Here is a 21674-nt window from a genome sequence, read left to right as displayed (position 1 = left end):
CTCGCCACCATTAGATTTTTTTAATATATATTTCGCCACTGCTAGGGTAAAATCCTGGTTCCGTCATTGATTCATACGTAGGTGGGGAAGCAGCCCAGGGATTCGCTCTATCCACCAACCAAGCAAAGCAAGCCAGCCAACAGCAACTGGATCAATCTTTGTTGTTGGATCAATCTTTGTTGCTGTTGGGGGCTTTTGGTATGAGAAGTCGAATTTGAAGTAAATGGAGTGGAGCCACATTTGCGTCGAATTTGACACTTCATTTAGGGAATTGATTTATATACTCCCTTTTTTGATATCCACAATTTTTTTTGTCTTTCAACAAAAAAAAAATTGCAAAAACTTTCAACACAAAAATTTAAAAAAGAGAGTGTGATTATCAAAAAAGGAAATATAGAAATCAATTCCCTTTCATTTAACATCAAAGCTGAATAAAGAGGATGCCAAAAATCACCGACGAAAGATTAAAGATGGGAGATGGTCGACAAACTTTTTTTTTTTTTTTTGATCCGTGATGGTGGACAAATTTTGAAATCAACTTTGAAATTATAACAAGTAGACCCACGTGAGTCCGTGACACACCAATCTTGACACTACGCATCCGTCGCTTCGTCTATTCCGTTGTTGGTCACAAAACACTCCACGCTACTTGTCGTTTTCTGCGCTCCTCAGAGTAACAGACCCCATTAATGTCAGCAACCAATTTTTTTTTTAAAAATTATACGAGTATGTCAGCAACCTCACTGTACCATCTTCTTCTTCATCCTCTTCTTCTTCAATGTTCACTAGCAGTAAATGCTCCTTTTTTAATTTGTCTGACACTGCTTTTCAACTACCTCCCTCCCTCCCTCCCTCCCTCTGTGATTCACTTCTTTTAATCCACATTCAAGTTCCACGTACTATTTCTCACAGTGTTCATCACAAAAGACTAGTATAAACTCTTCTTTTGAAAATACTTCTCCAATGTTTGTTTATATATACGTGCCTCTCATTTCTTGAGTTGGGTTTTAGTCCCCATTGTTTAGCTTCCCATGTGGGTTTTCTGCCTTTTGTAGCTTTCCCTCAGGTCTTGGGTTCTTAATGCTTTGGGGTTTGTATAACTTCCAAGTTTGCGTTGATTTCCTTCGTCTCAGATAGTAATTCTTTCTTAGGTTTGTCTTAATTCTTGAAAAACGTCAGATATTATTTTCCTCTCTCTCTCTCTCTCTCTCTCTCTCTCTCTCTCTCTCCATTTTCTGAACTCAATAGGGTAGCTATCTTTCCTTGGGTTCTTTCAGCATTGGGTGAAATCCATCAATCTAAGGTCCTGAACTTGAAATTTGTCCAATGGGGTATTCAAACTGGTTTCTTGTAGTATTTCTTTCATGGGTTTTCTCTGTTTCAAGAACCCATCAGTTACAATCCTCTCAAACTGGAATTCTTCTCCAGATAAGGAAGCATTTGGAGTACCCTTTGGTTTTGGAAAACTGGAACAACTACAATGGAGATTTCTGTAATTTGGCTCCAACCCAACATATGAGCATCACATGCCAGAACAATTCTGTCACTGAACTCAAAATTATGGGAGATAAGCTTTCCAAGGTTAGTAGTGAATTCAACGGATTTGCCATTCAAAATCAGACATTATCTGAGAGTTTCTCTTTTGATTCATTTGTGGTTACACTAGCAAGGTTGAGTACTTTAAGGGTTCTTAGTTTAGTCTCTTTGGGTATCTGGGGCCCACTTCCTGATAAAATTCACAGGTTGTCTTCACTTGAACTTTTAGACATGAGTTCAAATTTCATGTTTGGTGCTGTTCCACAACAGTTATCTAGACTGGTGAATCTTCAAAGTTTGACATTGGATAGCAATTTCTTTAATGATACTCCCCCTAACTGGCTGGATTCATTGTCAAAACTACAAGTTTTGAGCTTGAGGAACAATAGGTTGAAGGGTCAATTTCCTTCTTCCATATGCAGAATTACGACTCTCACAGATATTGCTTTCTCCCACAATGAGCTTTTTGGAAGACTGCCTGACTTGAGTACCTTAACTAGGCTGCATTTATTGGATTTAAGAGACAACCATTTGGATTATGAACTACCTCCCATGCCCAAAGGATTGTCTACAGTCCTTCTGAACAATAACTCATTCACCGGTGAGATTCTTGATCAATTTGGCAAACTAAATCAGCTTCAACATCTTGACCTGTCATTCAATCTCTTGCGTGGAACACTGCCTTCTGCTTTGTTTTCTCTGCCCAACATTAGTTACCTGAATTTAGCATCAAATATGCTGACTGGGGAGCTTCCCAATCATCTGAATTGTGGGGGTAAGCTTGGGTTCGTCGATATTTCTACAAACAGATTGACTGGTTTGCTTCCTTATTGCTTGGGCACTACTTCTAATAGAGTTGTTAAATTTGGTGGGAATTGCTTGTCCATTGATATTCAACATCAACATCCACAATCATACTGCAAAGCTGCCTATAAGGAGAGGAAAAGTCCCATGGGGAAAGAAATATGGTTATTAATCGCTGTAATTGGAGGAGCATTTGTTATGGCACTTTTGTTTCTAGGGATTGTCATTTTGTGCAGAAGATATCGTACACGGAGGACATCGGAGCGGCCTACATATCCAAAGGTTGTGCAAGAAACTGCACCCGCAGGGATCTCCTCTGAGCTCCTTGCAAACGCCAGTAAGCTTACATTGTAGAATCTACATTTATTCTTTTGATTAATTTCCGAAATTTGTGAATATTTTTGTGTTGTAAAGAAATTAGTTCGTAACTTCATTTTACTTACCAAAAGAGCTGACTTTTCACAATTTTATTTGCTTCAGGGTTAATTTCTCAAGCGGCGAAAATAGGAACACAGGGTGCTCCGGTACACAAAGTGTTTGCATTGGAAGACTTAGAAGAAGCCACAGACAATTTCAATAAGTCAATGTTTTTGGGAGGAGGTTCTCTGGGTGAGGTACCTCTTCATTACCCTCTCGAACATGAATTTTACTGGATATGAATTGCATCAAGGATGGTAATTTTCTATTTGGATTAGCATAAGTGTTTATTCTTTTGTATTATGAATTCTTGCATGTGAATGGTATTGACTACTTGAAAAGAGTTGATGTCACACCCTCGATTTTCAACATAAATATAAAGGGGTTTTCCACAATAAAACCTCACGTTTAACCGTACCATGCCCCAAAAAGGATTTGACATTTCCATTCCCATAAATTACATTTCTTTGTCCAAATGTTTACAGAAAGTACATCATCGGCTCAACGGCCCCCAAAATATACAAAAGTATCAAATGGAGTTACAAATGCATCTTCCAAAAATAGGTTTACAAAGATAGCTAAGTAACTCTTCAATGTTAGCTTTTAAAACCGTGTCCACATCCAAGCACTCCAAACATGTTGCTACTGCCCTGTGTTAGTACCTGAAAATGATGGAGGGTCTGAGCTACATGAGCCCAATAGAAAGCTCTAATCTAACAACGTATGCATATGAAATGTAGGAATAGTCACGAGATGAACAATAGCAGCAAGATCAAACGGATGGACAATAATAGCAATTTGAATCCAACACTCCATTTCAAAACCAATCGTGAGTCTTACCGAACAAACTTTGAAAAACACCATATGTCAAGACGTGTCTCGTACATGTGTCATGAGCCGAAGCTCTAACTGGGCCAATTAAAGGACCCCAATGTCCTCTGCCAGGCTCTTTACCCTTTCGGGATGTCCTGAAATATCAATTATGAGCTTATAACTCATACCGGGCCAATTAAAGGACCCCGATGTCCTCTGCCAGGCTCTTTACCCTTTCTGGATGTCCTGATATGTTCTCGTTGTGTCTGCAAGGTTTCAAAATCCATTTTCTATCACGTTTATACTGTTCAAGCCAACTTTGATTCATAAAACAATTTTCGTAAAATCATGTCCAAACGATCATTTGAGTCATGGGAACGATCAATGAGGTCTATGAATACAAATGATCAAGTTAGGGATCGTTTGGGAGGTGTTTGGATGGGTTGGAAGTGATTGAAAACCAAAACGGTAAAGTTTGAAGCAAAACAGTAAAAGTTGGAGATAAGCCAAATGGTATCGATACGAGGCATTCCAGACGCAAGGGTATCGATAACAATGGCTAAAGGTATCGATAACGATTGATGGCACAAATCAAGCAATAGAAACAAATCATAAACATATATTGAAAGTTAGAACTCCCTACCTCAAGATTGAAGAACGAATTTGAATGATTTTCTAAGCCCTAATTCCAAACTTTGAGAACGGAAGGATTACGCCTCCACCGAGCTCAAACCGGCAATATACGGAATGAAATACGCGAATGGGTGAAGGATTTGAGGTTGTTTTGTGGGGGTTTTGGGTGGAGTTTGAGTGGGAGTGAGTGAGAGAGGGAGAGACCGAGAGATGGAGAGAAGGGAAAATGAATTCCCTGCCTCTCACCCTACACACTTATATGCACACCTCACACATTTACCCCTCAAATGCAACATTTCATCACATTAGCCTCAATTCTCAATAACTCAAATCAATTTCCTCATTTTATTTCTTATAAAACATTTCAATAGATTTTATAAATTTACGGGTCTTTACAGTTGAGATATGGGATATGAAAACAAGAGAGAAGAAAGCTTTCTGAGTAGAATTGTGTCCAACCCTACTGCCAAAATAAACATTCTAATGAGCCCCCTATGCAATACATGCCATAATTGAATGAGTGGAGAAGTTAAGAAATTTAACTTTGTGCCCGAGCACCTTCTTAAATTGTAACTTCGTTTTGTTTCAGATGTATAGAGGAAGACTGGAGAACGGCACTTATGTTGCCATTCGATCTTTGGCTCTCCGTAGAAAGTATTCGGTTCGGAACCTTAACCTGCGGTTGGATTTGCTTTCAAAGCTCCGACACCCACATCTTGTTGGTCTTTTAGGTCATTGTATAGACGCTGGTGGACAGGATGATTCTACTGTTGACAGACTCTTCCTCATTTATGAATACGTATCCAACGGAAATTTTCGTACTCATCTCTCAGGTCAGGGTCACCTATCGTAGTTATGCATACTTTTAGTTGTCTTATACTAGTAGATGCAAGGCAGAGAGAGCCAAGTAGCAGAATGAATCCAATCTTGCAATAGTCGTACCAGCAAGTTGTAGGGAGCAGGGCCACGGAGTAAACATTTGAGTTGCAAGCTTTGAACATACTTTCTCTTTTAGCTGGAGCAGAAAGAAAGGAAAAGATAAAGGAAAAAGAGAGAATTTTGTTTTCATTGATAAAGAAGTAAGTTACAAATGTTGGTATATGCCATCTTTTTCTAGAGCCTGCGTCAGGCATGGGGAGAAGAACTGCTTTTGGTTGAGAAGGATGTATACAAGCTGTAATTTGATCCTCTTGTTCTAGTTGTCATGATCTGGTCTTTTCATTGCTTGATTTCTGAAGTACCCATTTGCAGACAATGTAGTGTACTGAACTATCCCATCTGCATAGACTTTTGGTATAGAAGACTTAACAAACGTTGCACGGCTGAGATCTATTGGCTTTTGTCCATCCTCATGGCATATTAATGGCTCTAACTACCATTTTATGTGCAGAAAGTAGCCCAGAGATGGTTCTTACATGGTCAGATAGATTGGCAGTTTTGATTGGCGTTGCAAAGGCAGTGCACTTCCTGCATACCGGTGCAATGCCTACTTCTTTCAGTAACAGATTAAAGACAAACAATATATTGCTCGATGAGCATCGGATAGCAAAGCTGAGTGATTATGGAATGTCCATCATTACTGAAGGCTTTGAGTCACTCGAGGTATCTTTCCTTGATCTGGTGACAACATTTATTGGTTTCATGATGTGTTTTTGACATTATTACACTTTCATTGTTCCAGGGAAAGGGAGACGGTCAAAAATCCTGGTAAGGATCTTTCTTTAACTCCATTTTTGGGAGAATGATCTCAGTAGCATCAACAGTGTTTACACTACTTTTACTGCTCATATACAAGTAAAAAGGATTTGGTTTGCTGGGGTTGGTACCTGCTCCTATGAGTAATTCACCTAGTAGCAACATAGAATATTGCAACCAAAGGTTTTGAATGGTATTTAATCTTATCTTCTTCGACTAGTTGAATGCAACTGATTGATGTTTCTTCGGTCTGTATTCATGATGTTGTGGCTTCTAGTGATGCAGTTTTTCCTCTATCTTATGGAAAGGTCTGTCTTTTGATGGCACTGCCCCAACCCTATACTTTTTTTTTTTTTCCTGGATCGGCAAAGTCCAACCACCAGTTCGTTATCAATGGTATCCGTTTGACAATATAAGTCACCATGGCATTCTAGGAGCTAAAATGGAATATGTTTGCAATGGTATTACAAAGCTCTGAATACGCGATTGAACAGCTATTGCTTCCCGTTTCTTTTTTCCAAAACAAAGCTTCCTTTGTTGTTGTTTTCCAACAGTAATTTGCAAGGCCTAGGATTGACTGTGTGGTGTTCCTTTGTTGCAGGCATATGACAAGGTTAGAGGACGATGTCTACAAATTCGGGTTCATACTACTCGAATCATTAGTGGGGCCAATTGTTAGTGGAAAAGGAGAAGCGTTCTTGCTAAATGAAATGGTATGGTTATCCTATATAAACCTATTCAATTCTGCTGAACACTTTTTTAATATGCTCTTCTTGATTATTTACTCCTTAACCTTCTATATGTTAAGGATTTTTCCACTTCTATCCCTGCCATCAGTACATGCACACGCACATGCATAAGAGAATCACCAAGTTTACGCCACATAGCCAGTTATATTTGGGACGAAAATTAGGCCTTGAAACCTAACGAGTTAGACATTAGACAGTGAATTGAGCTTGAGAACAGGCAAAATGACCAAGGTCTTCAGATTTCTTCAACACTGACCTTGCTTTATATGCTAGATTATTAAGACCATGGTGTTTTCTGGTTTTGCAAATGACAGTCATCCTTTGGTAGCCAAGATGGTCGTCGACGTATTGTGGATCCGATTGTGTTAACTACCTCCACACAGGAGTCTTTATCAATTGTGATATCCATCACCAACAAATGCATCTCTCCTCAATCATCGGCCCGCCCCTCTTTTGAGGACGTCCTTTGGAACTTGCAGTATGCAGCTCAAGTCCAGGCCAGTGCAGACTCTGATCAGAAATCAGATGCCGCGTCATCACATTCGTGACTTCATACGAACACCGCTGCATTCATTCATTTTTTTAATCTTCGGACTTCGTATTACTTGGTTAAAGTTGTAAATGTGTGACCTTAAACATAGGTGAGTTTATAGATTAGGAACTCTCTTGACACATTTCAGTTCCAAGAAGAAATTTGCTGCAACCAGTATGCCCCTATTATTTGATCAGTTTGAGGTGAGGCAATGCTCAGATCGCCACGAATTCACATGCTTTTGGAATTAGGAGTTGCCTATGCTTATTTGTAGAGTTCTTTATGTAAAATAAGTAGTTGTTTTTTGGAATGGGTGGGTTGGTTTTTATTCTATGTAACTAAATATTGCGTGTGACTGTAGTTTTAGCCCTGTGAATGTTGATATACGTATGTGATACGACAGGTGATTGGTTCGATGGGTAAATAATTAGACTTTCTTGTTTAATGCTTGATTCAAGTTTTCGTAGCCGCTTGATAGGGTTAACCATACTCTTATGCATTGAGATCTAAGCTTCGGTTCCAATGTGAGTGTGGTGACTTACACCGCAGATGGTTGTGTGGCGCTGATGACAATGATCCTTAACGAGTACGTAAAGTATGGAACTATGCAAGTATGTGATGGGCCTAATGGTGGTGGTTCCAAGATGGGAGTTTGGAACTGATTAGTAAGGTATAGGGATGTAGAGGGTTTCCTTTGGGAATACACAATGTTCCCTCCACCAACTATGGCTAATTTTGGTTTAATCAAACTTGAAGTGGACTTGTGAACTTCTTCTTTGGTAGAAGTTTGAATGATTGCTTTGGTGTATTTGGATCAAGAAGAAATGGAAATGGTGCAAGTTATACACTCCTTGATTATATGGAAGGAAATCTCTTACGTTTCCTTATTCTAATTCCATTACATCATTAGAGTTGAAAGGTCATTATCATGCACACACAACAACAACAAATGAAGCTTCTTGGGTTTCTTGGGACTCGGACTCGAATTCGGACTCTCTCGCATGTATGTGCACGTGAAGACACTCCTTCACTACGCTCAATCGTTCCGCGAGATATGCTTTGCATTCCTGGAACAGCAGGAAATACATTCTTGAATTGAAGTCACATGACTATGGCTGGAATCAAATTGGAAAGCATGATATTTGCCAACGATTTGATTTGTGTGTTTCAAATTTACTTTGGTATGTGGTTCTTTTACAATTGAGTGAATAACTTAAACTCGGGTTTAATAGATAAATTGAACTCTAACAAATTCTTACGGAGCTGAGCCTTGAACAATTCACTGAGTCTTCATTTGCAGCCCTACCGGCTACCGCAGTTTGGAAAATAAATGTTTCAAAATGCGTTGTAGGCCTGATGATAACAAGAAAATAGGGAAACAGAGAGTTTATTTATTAGTACTTATTTATAGTGGAACAGAGAGATTCCAGTCATTGTAACTGTGGGTAAGACATGAGGCAAGATCTTCTGTGTCAAAAACTCTTATGCCAAGAAGTTTTTCGGCCATTGAATTTTAAAAAATTCCACAATTCAACAGTTAAAAAACTCCTCGTCACATAAGCATAAAGGTTTTCGGGATAGAGGAGATCGGACTCGTAAGACTAGAAAGTGAAAACAAAGCCAAACGTGTCAGGCCAATGCTCCAGGCTAACCCCCACGTTGCAGCTGACAGTTATGAGGTGCCTCCCACTCAAAGAAATAGGACCATGTCTTATTACACGTTCCTTACAGTTACTTGCATTGGAAAACACAAAACAAAATCCGAAGTAACATAAAAAAAAGAAAACACCAAACAAAATGCTACATGCATAACTGTTTCTACACAATTCCGAGACGCAATTGAATCCGGAACCGTTGGATGCACATAGATCCACATGCATCCAACGGTTTTGGACAGAATCGTGAAAAAAAGTTGTGTTACTAGACTTTTTGTATTTTTTTCCATAGGTCTACATAATAGAAATCCAAATATAATACATGTTTGTCTAAAAGTTTAAATTTTTTGCTGTCAATTACTAAATTTCAATGAGATCTTTTGATGTATCAAAAAATTTGTAGTTTTCTAGATAAAAATACATTTTAAGCTCTTGTTTTGTGGACTACGTAAAATGAATCATTTGGAATAATAGGTTTCCAAATTATTGTTTGTTTGGAACTTATGAAAAAAAGAAAAGAAAAGAAAGATCTCAAATTTGGATCCCAAATTGACGGATTTAAAAAAAATTCAATTCCATCATTTGGTTTGGGGAGAAGGACGAGAGAAAATACTAGAAAATTTAAGTTTTGTACACAGTCCTTTCATTTTCCTCCAATTTTTAATTTTTTTCTTCTTTTCCTTTCTTTACTGTCATTTTCCCGTGAGTTACAAACACAAAGATAAACATTCTTGGTCACTTTACTCATGAGTCATGATTCTCTCTCTCTCTCTCTCTCTCTCTCTCTCTCTCTCAGACTGGGGCACTGTCTCTCTCTAATCTAACTTCAATTTCTCTCACATTCTCCTGATTTTTCGGGCACTGGTATTTCACTGTAAGTGGTTTCCATTAGCCATTAACCTTTCTTTTCAAGCGAAGATATAATGAGTAATTGGTGTCCAAATATCTGTATGTAGATACGGCTGTTTGTATATAGTATTGATGCTAGCATAATCGCATTGGTAGAATCCGTTCGTTTTCCGATGTTTGGAGCTTGTGATTGAGAGTGCTTTGTATACACTGTGTGTTGGTAATTACAGGATCAGCATCTACTGTATTGAATCAGCAGTTTTCCATGAAAGATTCTTCCTTTTTAGGAGTATGTCAATTTGAGCTTTATAAGTTCCTTTTCACTGAATCCCACTGTTTGTGTGTGTGTTCATATATGTGTGTGCGCGCGCGTGCATGCATGTGTATAATTATAAATTACTTTCTCAGAATGTGAGTTCATTTATTGCTGAGTTCCATTTCTCAATTCTTTTATCAAGAAGAACTGAAGAAGTGTTGTTGTTTTTCTGCCATTTTTTAATGAACTGGGCATTTATGGCAGAGGATTATTTGAGCATTTCTCTATATGTTTTACTCCTATACTGTACCATAATACTACTATTACTGTGTCAGAGTGAGAGTTCATTTACTGCGGAGTTTCTTTTCCCATTACCCATGTACGTAATTCCCAGCATTTTCTTCTTATGGAAATGAAAATTTGTTTTTCTGCTGTATTTATTGAGCTGAGTTTGAGAGGAAGTAAATTATTACATATCATCTTTATGGTGACTTCCATTGTTATAAAAATCGCTAGGCGCTAGTCAGGCGGAAAAGGGACGCCTAGCGCCTAGGCGCCAACTAGTTGGCTGCCTAATCTAGGCATTGGACCAACGCCTAGTGCCTAGGTAGGGACTAGTCGGCCGACTTCTTTTGTAGAACACTAGTGACTTCTGGTTAAATTATTTTGCATTTGATTCTTAATTGTTTTAAATATGTGGGTTTTAGGATTCTGTTAATTGAAGATTTGGACATACTGGCAGCACACCTTTCATTCCTGTGGTACCATTTTTTCCTGCAATCATGGTTGTGGGAATGAGGACAAAAACCAGAAAAAGCCCCACTGTTCAACTTGATTACTTGATTCATGTTCAAGAGGTTAAGCCTTGGCCCCCATCTCAATCACTGAAAACGATTCGTTCCGTTCTAATTCAATGGGAACATGGCGAGCGGAATTCTGGCACTACTAACCCAGTAGTCCCTTTTCTTGGGTCTGGCATTGGTGATGGAAAAGTTGAATTTAAGGAGTCTTTTAGGCTTCCTGTGACACTGTTAAGGGAAATGCACACTAAAGGTGGGGATGGTGATTCTTTTCGAAAGAATTGCTTAGAGTTCAATCTGTATGAACTAAAGAGGGACAAGACGACCAAAGGGCAGTTGTTGGGAACTGCCATTGTGGATTTGGCAGACTATGGTGTTGTTAAAGGGACTCTTCGCATAAGTGTCCCAATGAGTTGCAAGAGGAGCTTTAGCAACACAGCTCAGCCGGTGCTGTTTATTAAGATCCAATTAGTTGAAAAAAGTCGCACCAACCTGTCGAAAGAAACATCTATGGAGAGGAATGGCAGTGAATCAGTTTCGGCCTTGATGAGTGAAGAATATGCTGCTGAGGAAGCGGAGATTGCATCGGTTACTGATGACGATGTTTCTTCTCACTCATCATCAGCTGTTTCTTCTTCGGCTTTTGAAGTGGTACATCTACTTCCTTGTATTACTTGCACTGTTTCATTTTGCTTCAGCATTCATGTTCATTAAACTGGATTCATGTCATAAGGATCCAACGGCGTCTTTCACGTGCCGACTCTTAGCTACTAAACACTCATTTTTATTCCGCTGTTATAATTGATATGGCATGTATTTGTTCCCGCAACTTGTTTGCAGCAGGGAAACAATTGACTATCATATGTATAAGCTTGTATTGTGGCTAATGTCATCATGTTGGGTGATTATAGTTTTCATGATTTCATTTAGTTTGACAACTAGGAGTTCCAATTGCAGGGTCCGCAGGCAATGAAGAATAACCAAGGGGAGACTTATGACCAGCATCTTTTAACTTCAGAAAAGAGTATTGTCAGATTAGATGCGAAGCTTGTGGACGAACTACATGAAAATTCAAAGGTTAGTTCATCTTGCTCATCAACAGACTTATCTTATCATGCGTTGTGCCAAGAAAATTGTCATGTTGCTTTATCCAACTTTCCTGATACAAGCTTACCATTGAGGCCAAAGAAAATTACATAGCATAGTGTTCAATCTTCATCCTCAACTATTCTTGTAATGTCAAACACCAACATGAGAAGTAAAGATAATTAGATTTTTAGTGCAGGATGTAGAGGTTTCGAGTGAAACTATTAGTAGTAATGCTCTGCAAGGATCTGAAGCAAATAAACTGCATGGCTCTTCAGCAATCTCTGTTGAATCTCGAGCCAATCATGAGGATAGAGATGAAGTTTGGAGTCCTAGCAAAGAACACACACATGAAGGTGAAATTGCTGATTTCATTCATAACAGTCCTGCTAAGGATAGGAACATAAAGGAACATCAAGAAAATGGACAGGAGGCAGAAATGCTGCAAGATGATACCAGAAAGCGAGTCTCATCAGGAAGTGAAGCACTTTCTTTTTGTGCCGAAGATGTCGGACAAAAGAGCAATACCCTAAACAGTGATAGATTGATGCATGTGAAGTCTGTGAGGTCACTTGGGGACTCAGGTAAGAGCAATGGATCAGTCAAGAGTGGTAAGTTGGGAGATGCTCAAAATGGACATCAAATTGATGTTAATTATCAAAGAAAAGACACCAAAGTTCATCAGATCGAGACAAGAAAAACCACTTCTGATGGTAGAATCCAGCGACTAGAGCACAGAATAAAAATGCTTGAAGGAGAATTGAGAGAAGCTGCGGCTATTGAGGTTGGTCTTTACTCGGTTGTTGCAGAGCATGGAAGTTCCATAAATAAGGTCCATGCTCCAGCTCGTCGCCTTTCTAGGTTCTACCTTCATGCATGCAAAGAGAGCTCCCAATCAAGGAGAGCAAGTGCAGCTAGAAGTGCTATCTCAGGATTAGTTGTAGTTGCAAAAGCATGTGGAAATGATGTTTCAAGGTACTTCTATATCTTACCAATCACAGTGAATCCTACGAAAAAATTCTTGACATCCATATCATCCAAGCGTGTAGCAGTTGAATATTTTCTAGATTAATTGGGTTTGGAACCAATTGTATCAATCCTTTTGCTTGGTTGGTTGCAGATATTATAGTTTTTGCCATTTTTCTCTCTCCTTGTTTTAAGTATCAGTTTGATTGCCTCGAGTGTTCCGATTATTTGATGTTGCTGCATTTGACGCTATTTTTGGCATGAGGTTGAACTCTATTTACCATTAAGATATCTTTCAGTCTCTATCTTAAGAGCTCATTTACTTTTCCACACTCGCAATACCAGGTTGACTTTTTGGTTGTCCAATTCCGTTGTGTTGAGAGCCATCGTAACCCGAGCCTTTGCAGAACATCAACTTCCATTTTCTGCTGGACCTTTTCCTGAAAGGCCTGGTGGCGAGAAGGGAAACCGCAAGAAATTATCTCCTCTGAAATGGAAGGAGTCCTCTCCAAGTAACAAGACTAAAGGTACTTTATGCGGAAGCTTTGATGACTGGGATGACCCTAGCAAATTTGCATCTGGATTGGAAAAGATAGAAGCTTGGATCTTCTCGAGAATCGTCGAGTCTGTCTGGTGGCAGGTCATACCATGTTTACATATTATACCTCTTTTTTCACTTTTGTAAGAGAGAAATTTCAAAGATAAAGTATGAAGCTCCCCCCTCCCAACACTCAATGTAACATTGGGGGATGACTCCTTTTCTACTTCCATTTTGTTTTCTTCTCCATGGAGTACTGTTCAAGTCTCTTTAGGAGCTTCAAGGTTGTCTTCAGTGGGAGGGGTATGATCTAGGCCAAATCTTGTCCACCTAATAATTACAAAGTTCTAGGTTGAACCATGGATGATTGCTGGTATTTACACTAACTTTGATCTCTTTTTTCTTCAGACTCTGACACCACATATGCAATCTGCTGCTGCTAGTAAAACATATCAAAGGACATCCAGTTCAGGTGATCAAGATCAGGTAAACATCTCATTAGAGCTCTGGAAGAAGGCTTTCAAGGATGCCTGTGAACGGGTTTGCCCTCTTCGAGCAGTGGGACATGAATGTGGTTGCTTGCCTGTGCTACCTAGATTGGTAAAATCTGTGTTCTTTTATTTTTTGTTATGCATAGAGGTCTAGCATCTGACAGCCAACCTTTTTGTTGGTATCTTACATGGTCGTCTAATATTGTGCTTTTCTCATTTTGGGGGCACACTGTTTGGCAACTATATGTGGAACAATCCGAAGTAAAGATATGGAACACTATAAGCAAATGACTAATAAGTGAAGTACAATACCATCCCTACAGATGCAACTACCTGATTGGGCGATGTGATTTCATAATTTATGACTGACAAAAGCTCTCAAATGAAGGCGGTGCAGTGTTTTGGAGTGCAACACTTATATTTACTTTTAGATGTAACTCTTGTTGAAGCTTTATATCCAACCCAAAACCAATTGGTAATGAGTGAAGAGGTCCCTCATTTTATTAAGTGATTTCCCATTCCATATCCAAGCAATGTGGGACTATTCTCTAACAATTCTGCGTGATCTTAGGCAAATTCTAGGCGACAACTGAAATACGATTACTCCAACAGCAAATCAACTTGTAAAATAAACAGAAAAGAAAATGGAGACTTCTGAGCTTGCTTCTGCCTTTGAACGACTACACTATTCAAAAGCAGCAGCAAATGGGCCTTTCTACTATTGCCCAGATTCATGTTGTGTGGATGCTATGTCAGATCCCTTTTTTTGTGTGGATTAGTTGTTAAGCAGAATACAAATATGATTATTTGAAGGGAGTTGATTATGAAATGCACCTCCCCCCCCCAAAAAAAAAAGAAAAAAAAAGAAAAAAAAAACCCGTAGAAACACAATTGAATGCATCTCTCTTGTGTGGGTAGATAATGGAGCAATGTGTGGCTAGATTGGATGTGGCAATGTTCAATGCTATTCTACGTGAATCTGATGATGAAATTCCAACTGATCCTGTCTCTGACCCCATTAGTGAAGCCAAGGTTCTCCCTATTCCAGCGGCGAAAGCAAGTTTTGGGGCTGGTGCACAACTTAAAAACTTGGTGAGAATTACACATCTTCCATATTATATTGTATGTCCAAGTACATTTTTACTAGTTTAAATGTAGGTAATCCCACATCCTTTGCCCATTATTGCTGTTGGCTCCCCCGTATGTTCTCAATCTTCCCACCTTAAGCGCCTTTTCTTGTCATTGGTCCCTGATACTTTTCCCTGTTTTGAACTGAGAAAGTGATACTGAGCATATATATTTACCAGTTTATCAGTTCAAGAACTATTGCCGTTAATATCTAGTCATTGTTCAGACACCTTAGACTCCTCAAGAAGCGAGCATATTTCTGATGCACTTGAATAAGGAGTTCCTTTCATGTGTTCTGGACGACAGATCGGGAACTGGTCTAGATGGCTTACTGACCTGTTTGGCATTGACGATGGCGATTCATTTCAAGACAGGAAAGATGACAGTAATGATGACGAAGATGGTAGAAAAGACTGTGATACATCTTTCAAGTCTTTCCATCTTCTAAATGCTTTGAGTGACCTCATGATGCTTCCAAAGGACATGCTCTTGAGCCGGTCAATCAGAAAAGAGGTTCAACTCAGGACCTTAAAATCCTTCTGTTTCTTTTTCCTGCATGATCCATCGTTATCAATTACTTGTTTGCATGCAATATATATTTTTTAAAGGTTTGTCCTACATTTGGGACACCACTGATCAAAAGGGTACTCAACAACTTTGCCCCAGATGAATTTTGCCCAGACCCAATTCCTGAGGCTGTGCTTGAAGCTCTGGATATTGAGGTTTGTCCCTTCTGAATGCATTCATTAATACCTTGCTCAGTTATCCAAGAAAAGTAAAACCTTGTGGCTCCACACGAGTCCTTCATTCTCGGAAAATGAAAGTAAGGAAAAGTACATAAGCATGCGTGATATTTGTAACCATTAGCCTAATAAAACAGTTGTGGTCATATTAAAAATTTGAATTAGGTCTCTCTTTGATGCCTTTCGGCTTTGATTCAGGACATGGTTCTACTGCATAACGTCCCTTATTTTTCGGAGGTATAGGGGGCAGCTATTTTAATGGTAAAAATTTCTAAGAGTAGCCAGTAGCTACTTTGTGCGTATATTGTCAAAGGTTAGGTCTTTCTCCAGTCCTCACCGCCCATACCCCGATTGATTGGGGGATTACATGGGTACTGTTATTATTGTTGTAGGCCAATAGAAGAGTTAGCTCTGTTTGAATAGACATTGATTTCAAACCATTGGTTTTGATGTTTCCTTCAAACAAAGAATATGTTTAGTTATGGATGGTTTATGAAACTACAGTGGAACATGGATTAGAGATAGGATAGAGATGCATTTCATTTGGATCCATGTATAATTACCATTCTTAACATGAAGGATTTCAAATAACTCCAATTAGATAGTGCTATTTCAAATCCACTGCGATAAAGCTCGAAACTCAAAGTTGAGAGCTACATGTAGACTATCAGATCTAAATTTGAGCTATTCTCATCGGGTACAATGTCACCTCCATTCATTTGAAATCCGCATCTATCCAAGCAAAGCTTTAAGCTTTTGAAATTTTACTATGGGAAGAGTCATAAGAACCCTTGTGTTCCGGTTTAAATTTGATTCAGGATCCGCTTGAGGCTGAGGAAGGTTTTGTCACAGACATCCCATGCAGTGCATCTCCCATTGTATATTTGCCACCTGCTGCAGCTTCAGTTGCTGGTACTATTGGAGAGATAGGAAGCCAATCTAAGCTGAGAAGAAGTGGGTCCTCCGTTCTCAAGAAATCATATACTAGTGATGACGAGCTTGATGAATTGGATTCGCCTTTATCTGCAATTGTTGACAATATCCAGAGTTTGAGTTCACCTTCAACAAAATCCTGTTGGGGATCGACAGAGAATAGCAGCCTAATTTCTGTGAGGTATCAGCTTCTTCGGGAGGTATGGATGAATAGTGAGTAGGAACACTGGACTAGACTAAACAGATTTGGTTCATCATCTCATGGTTTAGACATCTGAGAGCTTCTGGGATTTAGTAGGCTGAAAATACTTAAATTGCGTGGGCAGAGATGAATAAGAAGCTGCTACATGTATATAAACAACTAGCTAGTGTGTAAAGGAACTGGGGTTTTTTATTGAGTTGTAAATCTGTGTTTCTGTCCGAAGAGAAATTTTCGGGTATATTTGTGCTGTTAGGCTAGGAAAACATTGTTCAGACTTTGTCTTATTCTCACAAACTCCTTTAGGAGCACTTGCGAAAAAGATTGAGAAACACAAATTGTACGCTACTGTATCCCCGGCCCTGAGATTTTTGAGGCCCTAGGCGGCGTTTGAAAATGGAGCCTCTTGTGTTTATATATATATTTGTATTTTGAAATAAGTAGCACAAAAGGGTAGTAGCGCAGATGGCAATCCGGTAGTAAACCTTGTTGGTCCCTCAGGTTGCAGGGTCGCACCCCAGTGAAATAGTTGCAAATGAATTTTTTTTACAAGTTCAGAAGGTTTTCGCATCCAAAAATGAAGCGGACCCAAAATCGGGATGTCACCTATAGCACACGCACATCTTACCACTTAACTGCATCAACGTACTTGTAAGATAATTTACATACATAATATTTATTACTCCCTCCGTCCCTTTTTTTGTGTCCAATATTCCATTTTGAGCTGTCCCTTAATAAGTGTCTATTTTGTAAAGTTAGAGGGGTAAAAGTTGGTGTATTATCTATTTTGTCCCTAAAAGTAGATTTTATTTTGAAAAGTTAGTGAGTAAAAGTGTAATGACGATGGGTAAGTAGGGAAAGTAGAGGAAAAAGTTGATGTGAAAGGTGTAATGATGATGTCTTTTTAATAAGTTGGAGTTATGAAGCAGGACACTTAAAAAGGGACGGAGGGAGTATGTTTCTAGAATTTGGGGCCTTATGATTGACCCCAAAACTAGAGGCCTAGGCAGTTGCTTGGTGGGTCGCTTGGTGGGCCTATACCCAGGACCGGCCATGACTGTATCCTCCCCCATTTTAGCAAACAAAGACCTGTTCATTGAAATGCTAGCTTCAACTGTATCCTTCCCATTATGTCAGTTCCGTAACTTTCTATTCTAAGATTTTCCACCACTTAACATTGACATCGAGGAATCAATCATAAAGAAAAAAATTGAGAGAGAGAGAGAGAGAGATAGAGAAAAGGAGGACGACGAGGAGGTTGCTAGGCAATTTCTGTTCTTTAATTTTATTGTTAGTATTTGTAAATCATATTGATGAGAGAAAAAGGTAATATAAGCTTTGCCATGGGAGGAGATGAATTCCTAATTGAATTCAGTCATTATGGATATAAAAAATTGGTCTAAGGTCCACTATAGAGAACTTGTAACCCAGTTAGTCTATTTCTAATGTTTATAACCCCTCTAGTCCACTAATATAGTTTAGTAAAGTCTTAAATCCACTTCTTTTAAAAAAGAAATTAAACCAAGACAAAAATGTCCTCCTATATAAGCTATCATATAGAGAGAAACCCTAGACCAAAACAAATCTGGAGCACAGCCACCTCTCTCTCCATCTCTCATTGTGGTAGCTCTTGCTCTCCGGCCACACACCGCTGTCTAGCACGCCGACAATCACGTCCTTCCTGTAATCCGACGCCGGCCGGAGCCCGGTGACCGTGTAACGCCCCGAAAATTCGGAGACATTAATAAAATATTTAAAAGATTATTTTCACAAAAGAAATTTATAAATTTACTACGTCACTAGTTCAAAAGCATATGTCATTATATTACAATCGTTTTGAATAAATCAACATATTACAATTTCCAAATAAACTTAGAAGCTTCCAAAATAAAGTTGACTTAAATTAATCAGAGCGACTATGCGCACGGAAACCAAGGTTTTTAGCTTCTTTCTCAATAGGATTGAACTCGATCGAATCGTACGACACTTCTGCTCCGTCTTCGCTACCTGGCATTCGAGTTACCAGGGCAACATAGTACCGTGAGCAATGACACTCAGTAGCCAAAACCCACCCGAACCCATAACTTACAAGCAAAAGGAATATACTTGATACGCATCAAAAATAACATACAAAGAGAACAATCAACTTTTCTTTCATTACTATCCTTTAACATAAGTGAATTCTAGAGATCTTCCCCACAAGATCCTTTCCTCCCATACCACTAACTCCGCCCGTTTCATGGGACAACCCACCTCTTGCTTGTCCTGCACCCGGGTCTTAGGCGAATATGTTTCACTTAGACCATAACAAGAGGTTAAGTTACCCATGACGTAACCGTCTGTTAGGGTCGCACACAACACATCACACGCTGGGCCACGGTTAGCACCCTGGGCCCTACCTGGTCACCCATTTCAACATTATAGTACTTTCAAGATCACAATGGCCCTAACTGGTCACCATTTGATCACTGGTCACCCATTTCAAAACTTCACAACACACACTCTCTCCACACATTATCAGATTTTCATTAACTTAACAACGTCTATCAGTTCTCTCATCGTAAACCACCCCGGGAACCTATTTATCCAATCTGTCAGTACAACAACATTTCACACAATCCACATTTTCACAATACAGGCTAACATGCTAATAATGTTTAATCGAGCGATAAAATAAATTTTACTATAGAACTAATCATGCCACAAAAACAATCATGCGATACAACTAATAACGCCCTGAAAAAAATAATCATGCGATAAGATCAATAATGCCATGAAAATAATGATATGATAAAATTAATTACTCGGTACACTACCATGTGATAAAGTAAATCATTTGGTACACTAATCATGCAATAACTAATCATGCAATAAAATTTTGATTGAACCGAAACTAATTAACTTTGAGGGCTAACATTATTAGACTTTAATATTCAAGGGTTGGATTTGTAAGCTAAACAAACTCGGGGGATCGAACTGTATTTAATCCAAGAAATTTCAAAAATCCAGTGGCTGTGTTACGTCGGAAAAACCAGGGGGTCCGGCCGGACTCGACCGGCGACGTCGGATTCAAATACCATTATATCGAAGAGCTAAAATCAATATAGACACGCGATATATACTTAGGGAGGTGAGTTCCAAACTACCTTTCGTCCAGTAAAACAGGGTTTGGAAAGAGACGGCGGCGGTTCGGAGCTCGGGCGGTGGTGATGGTGAGCACGGCAGTGGAGATGGCTCCAGTGGCGGTGATGGCCGGCTGGTGATGGGTTGCTCGGTGGTGGGAGGTGCTGATCGGTGGTGGTGGTGATGATGATGAGAGCTTGGTGGTGATGGTGAGAGGACGAGCGGCGCCGGTTGGAGGATCGGCGGATGGAGCTCGGCTGGGAATGAGCTCGGCTGAGGGTAAGCACGGCAGTGGAGTATTCCGGTGGTGGAGGATGGAGGTGTCTTCCTCTTCCTCTCTCTCTCTCTCTCTCTCTCTCTCTCTCTCTCTCTCCCAATCTCTCGCACTCTCTCTGCCGTGCATATTGATGCTGGGAACAAGAAATGGAAAAAGAAGGGACTATAATGGGTTTTGGATTTTTGGAGGGAGGATAATATCCTTTGGGTAAAAATGAGTTGTCGAATTTTGATTGGAGGATGGGGAAATTTTATTTTTTTTCTTCTATTTTTTTTTCTTGTCTCAGCCGACAGTACGAAATGGAAAAAGGGAGAAGAATTGGGTTTGGGTTGGAAAAATGATCCGGTGCAACACATGCACATTAGAAAAATTATTCACCGGATATGCGCGCGTGCACAATCGATTACGGAAATAAAATTGGTGTGACAACGTAAATAATTTTTTCCATTAAATAAACTAACGAGCAAAAATAATATTTTTGTTTTGATGATTATTATTATTTATTAAAAATACCGGGTCTTTACAGACCGGGTTAAGCGACAGGAACTCGAATGTGTGGGTGGTGTCCACCGTCACTTGCCTGTCACCGTAAGCCAAGAGAAACCCTGGTAACTTCTTCACAGTCTCCATCTCGTCTTCGGAAAGCACTGCATTGAACCCATCAGCGGCGCTATCGTAAGTGTAGAGAACCCTCGCGGCGATTGGTGGCCGTCAGATGTCGCTGGGCTCACGTGCACCAGATTGGAGCTCTTCGTCCAGATCTATCAGTGGCCTTTTAGATGCAATTTTTTGTTCTTTCTTTTTCAAACAAAATGAGTATGTGTTTGACTTGTACAGGTGTAGATCTGTGAACTCTTTTATGTAATTTGCCGTCTTCTTCCCATTTTGATTAGTTGTGTTGTTCTAGTGGTGGTTTTTGAAATGATGGTGAGCTTAGTGGTGGTATTTGAAATCTTGTGGCTCGTGAAGAAGGTTGATCTGGTCTTTCGTTTGTCCCGTGTCCGATTATCATCAGATTTGGAGGTTTTTGAATAAATACATAAGGTTATATGTGTATTTTTTCTAGGGTTAGAGATCTGAAGTTTTTTGAATAAATATATAAGGTTATATTTGTGTTTTTCATCAATCACTTACTGATTTGGTCCGTGCAGCGGCCTCTCCAACTTGCTTCTGATATATTTGAAGTTTTTTGAATAAATATATAAGGTTATATGTGTGTTTTTTCTAGGGCTAGACATATAAGGTTAGAACATGTTGTGTTTTTTGAAAATATATATAAGGTTATATGTTTTGTTCTATTTTTTTGTGAGATTCCGAGTTGCAGAAGCTTAAATATAATGTTATATGTTTTTTTTTTGCGATATTTAGATATTCAATAACCCACATATAACGTTAAAGACTAAAAACAAAAAAAAACCAAAAAGAAATGTTGCATGTTAGAAAATATTTGC

At 39.2% G+C, this 21674-nt stretch overlaps 3 protein-coding genes across 6 annotated transcripts; 2 read left to right on the top strand and 1 right to left on the bottom strand.

Moving 5' to 3' along the window:
• Positions 1–628: 628 nt before the first annotated feature.
• LOC131304169 (probable inactive leucine-rich repeat receptor-like protein kinase At3g03770) lies at positions 629–7628 on the top strand. The gene is made up of 7 exons (XM_058331302.1): positions 629–2677; positions 2821–2954; positions 4793–5036; positions 5594–5805; positions 5885–5910; positions 6500–6611; positions 6962–7628. The coding sequence occupies exons 1-7, from the start codon at positions 1327–1329 to the stop codon at positions 7193–7195; spliced, it is 2313 nt and encodes a 770-aa protein (XP_058187285.1). The 5' UTR covers positions 629–1326; the 3' UTR covers positions 7196–7628.
• A 1922-nt stretch (positions 7629–9550) lies between these two features.
• Positions 9551–17263, top strand: LOC131304120 (uncharacterized). Of its 4 annotated transcripts, none has more exons than XM_058331236.1 (10): positions 9551–9708; positions 10647–11390; positions 11697–11816; positions 12025–12800; positions 13137–13431; positions 13738–13929; positions 14739–14912; positions 15255–15461; positions 15557–15670; positions 16510–17263. In XM_058331236.1, the coding sequence occupies exons 2-10, from the start codon at positions 10722–10724 to the stop codon at positions 16843–16845; spliced, it is 2883 nt and encodes a 960-aa protein (XP_058187219.1). In that variant the 5' UTR covers positions 9551–9708; positions 10647–10721; the 3' UTR covers positions 16846–17263. The 4 variants fall into 4 exon arrangements, with proteins under 4 accessions (XP_058187219.1, XP_058187222.1, XP_058187218.1 ...); XM_058331239.1 differs by having other exon boundaries at positions 9591–9708; positions 12034–12800; XM_058331235.1 differs by having other exon boundaries at positions 9702–9972.
• Positions 17264–18587: 1324 nt separating this feature from the next.
• LOC131304119 (sexual development regulator velC-like) lies at positions 18588–20383 on the bottom strand. The gene is made up of 2 exons (XM_058331234.1): positions 19970–20383; positions 18588–18830 (listed from the first exon to the last, which is right to left on the bottom strand). The coding sequence occupies exons 1-2, from the start codon at positions 20347–20349 to the stop codon at positions 18827–18829; spliced, it is 384 nt and encodes a 127-aa protein (XP_058187217.1). The 5' UTR covers positions 20350–20383; the 3' UTR covers positions 18588–18826.
• Positions 20384–21674: the final 1291 nt, after the last annotated feature.

This window comes from Rhododendron vialii, chromosome 10a (assembly GCF_030253575.1).
Source record: "Rhododendron vialii isolate Sample 1 chromosome 10a, ASM3025357v1".
NCBI lineage: Eukaryota > Viridiplantae > Streptophyta > Magnoliopsida > Ericales > Ericaceae > Rhododendron > Rhododendron vialii.
This window is presented reverse-complemented; position numbering and strand designations above follow the sequence as displayed.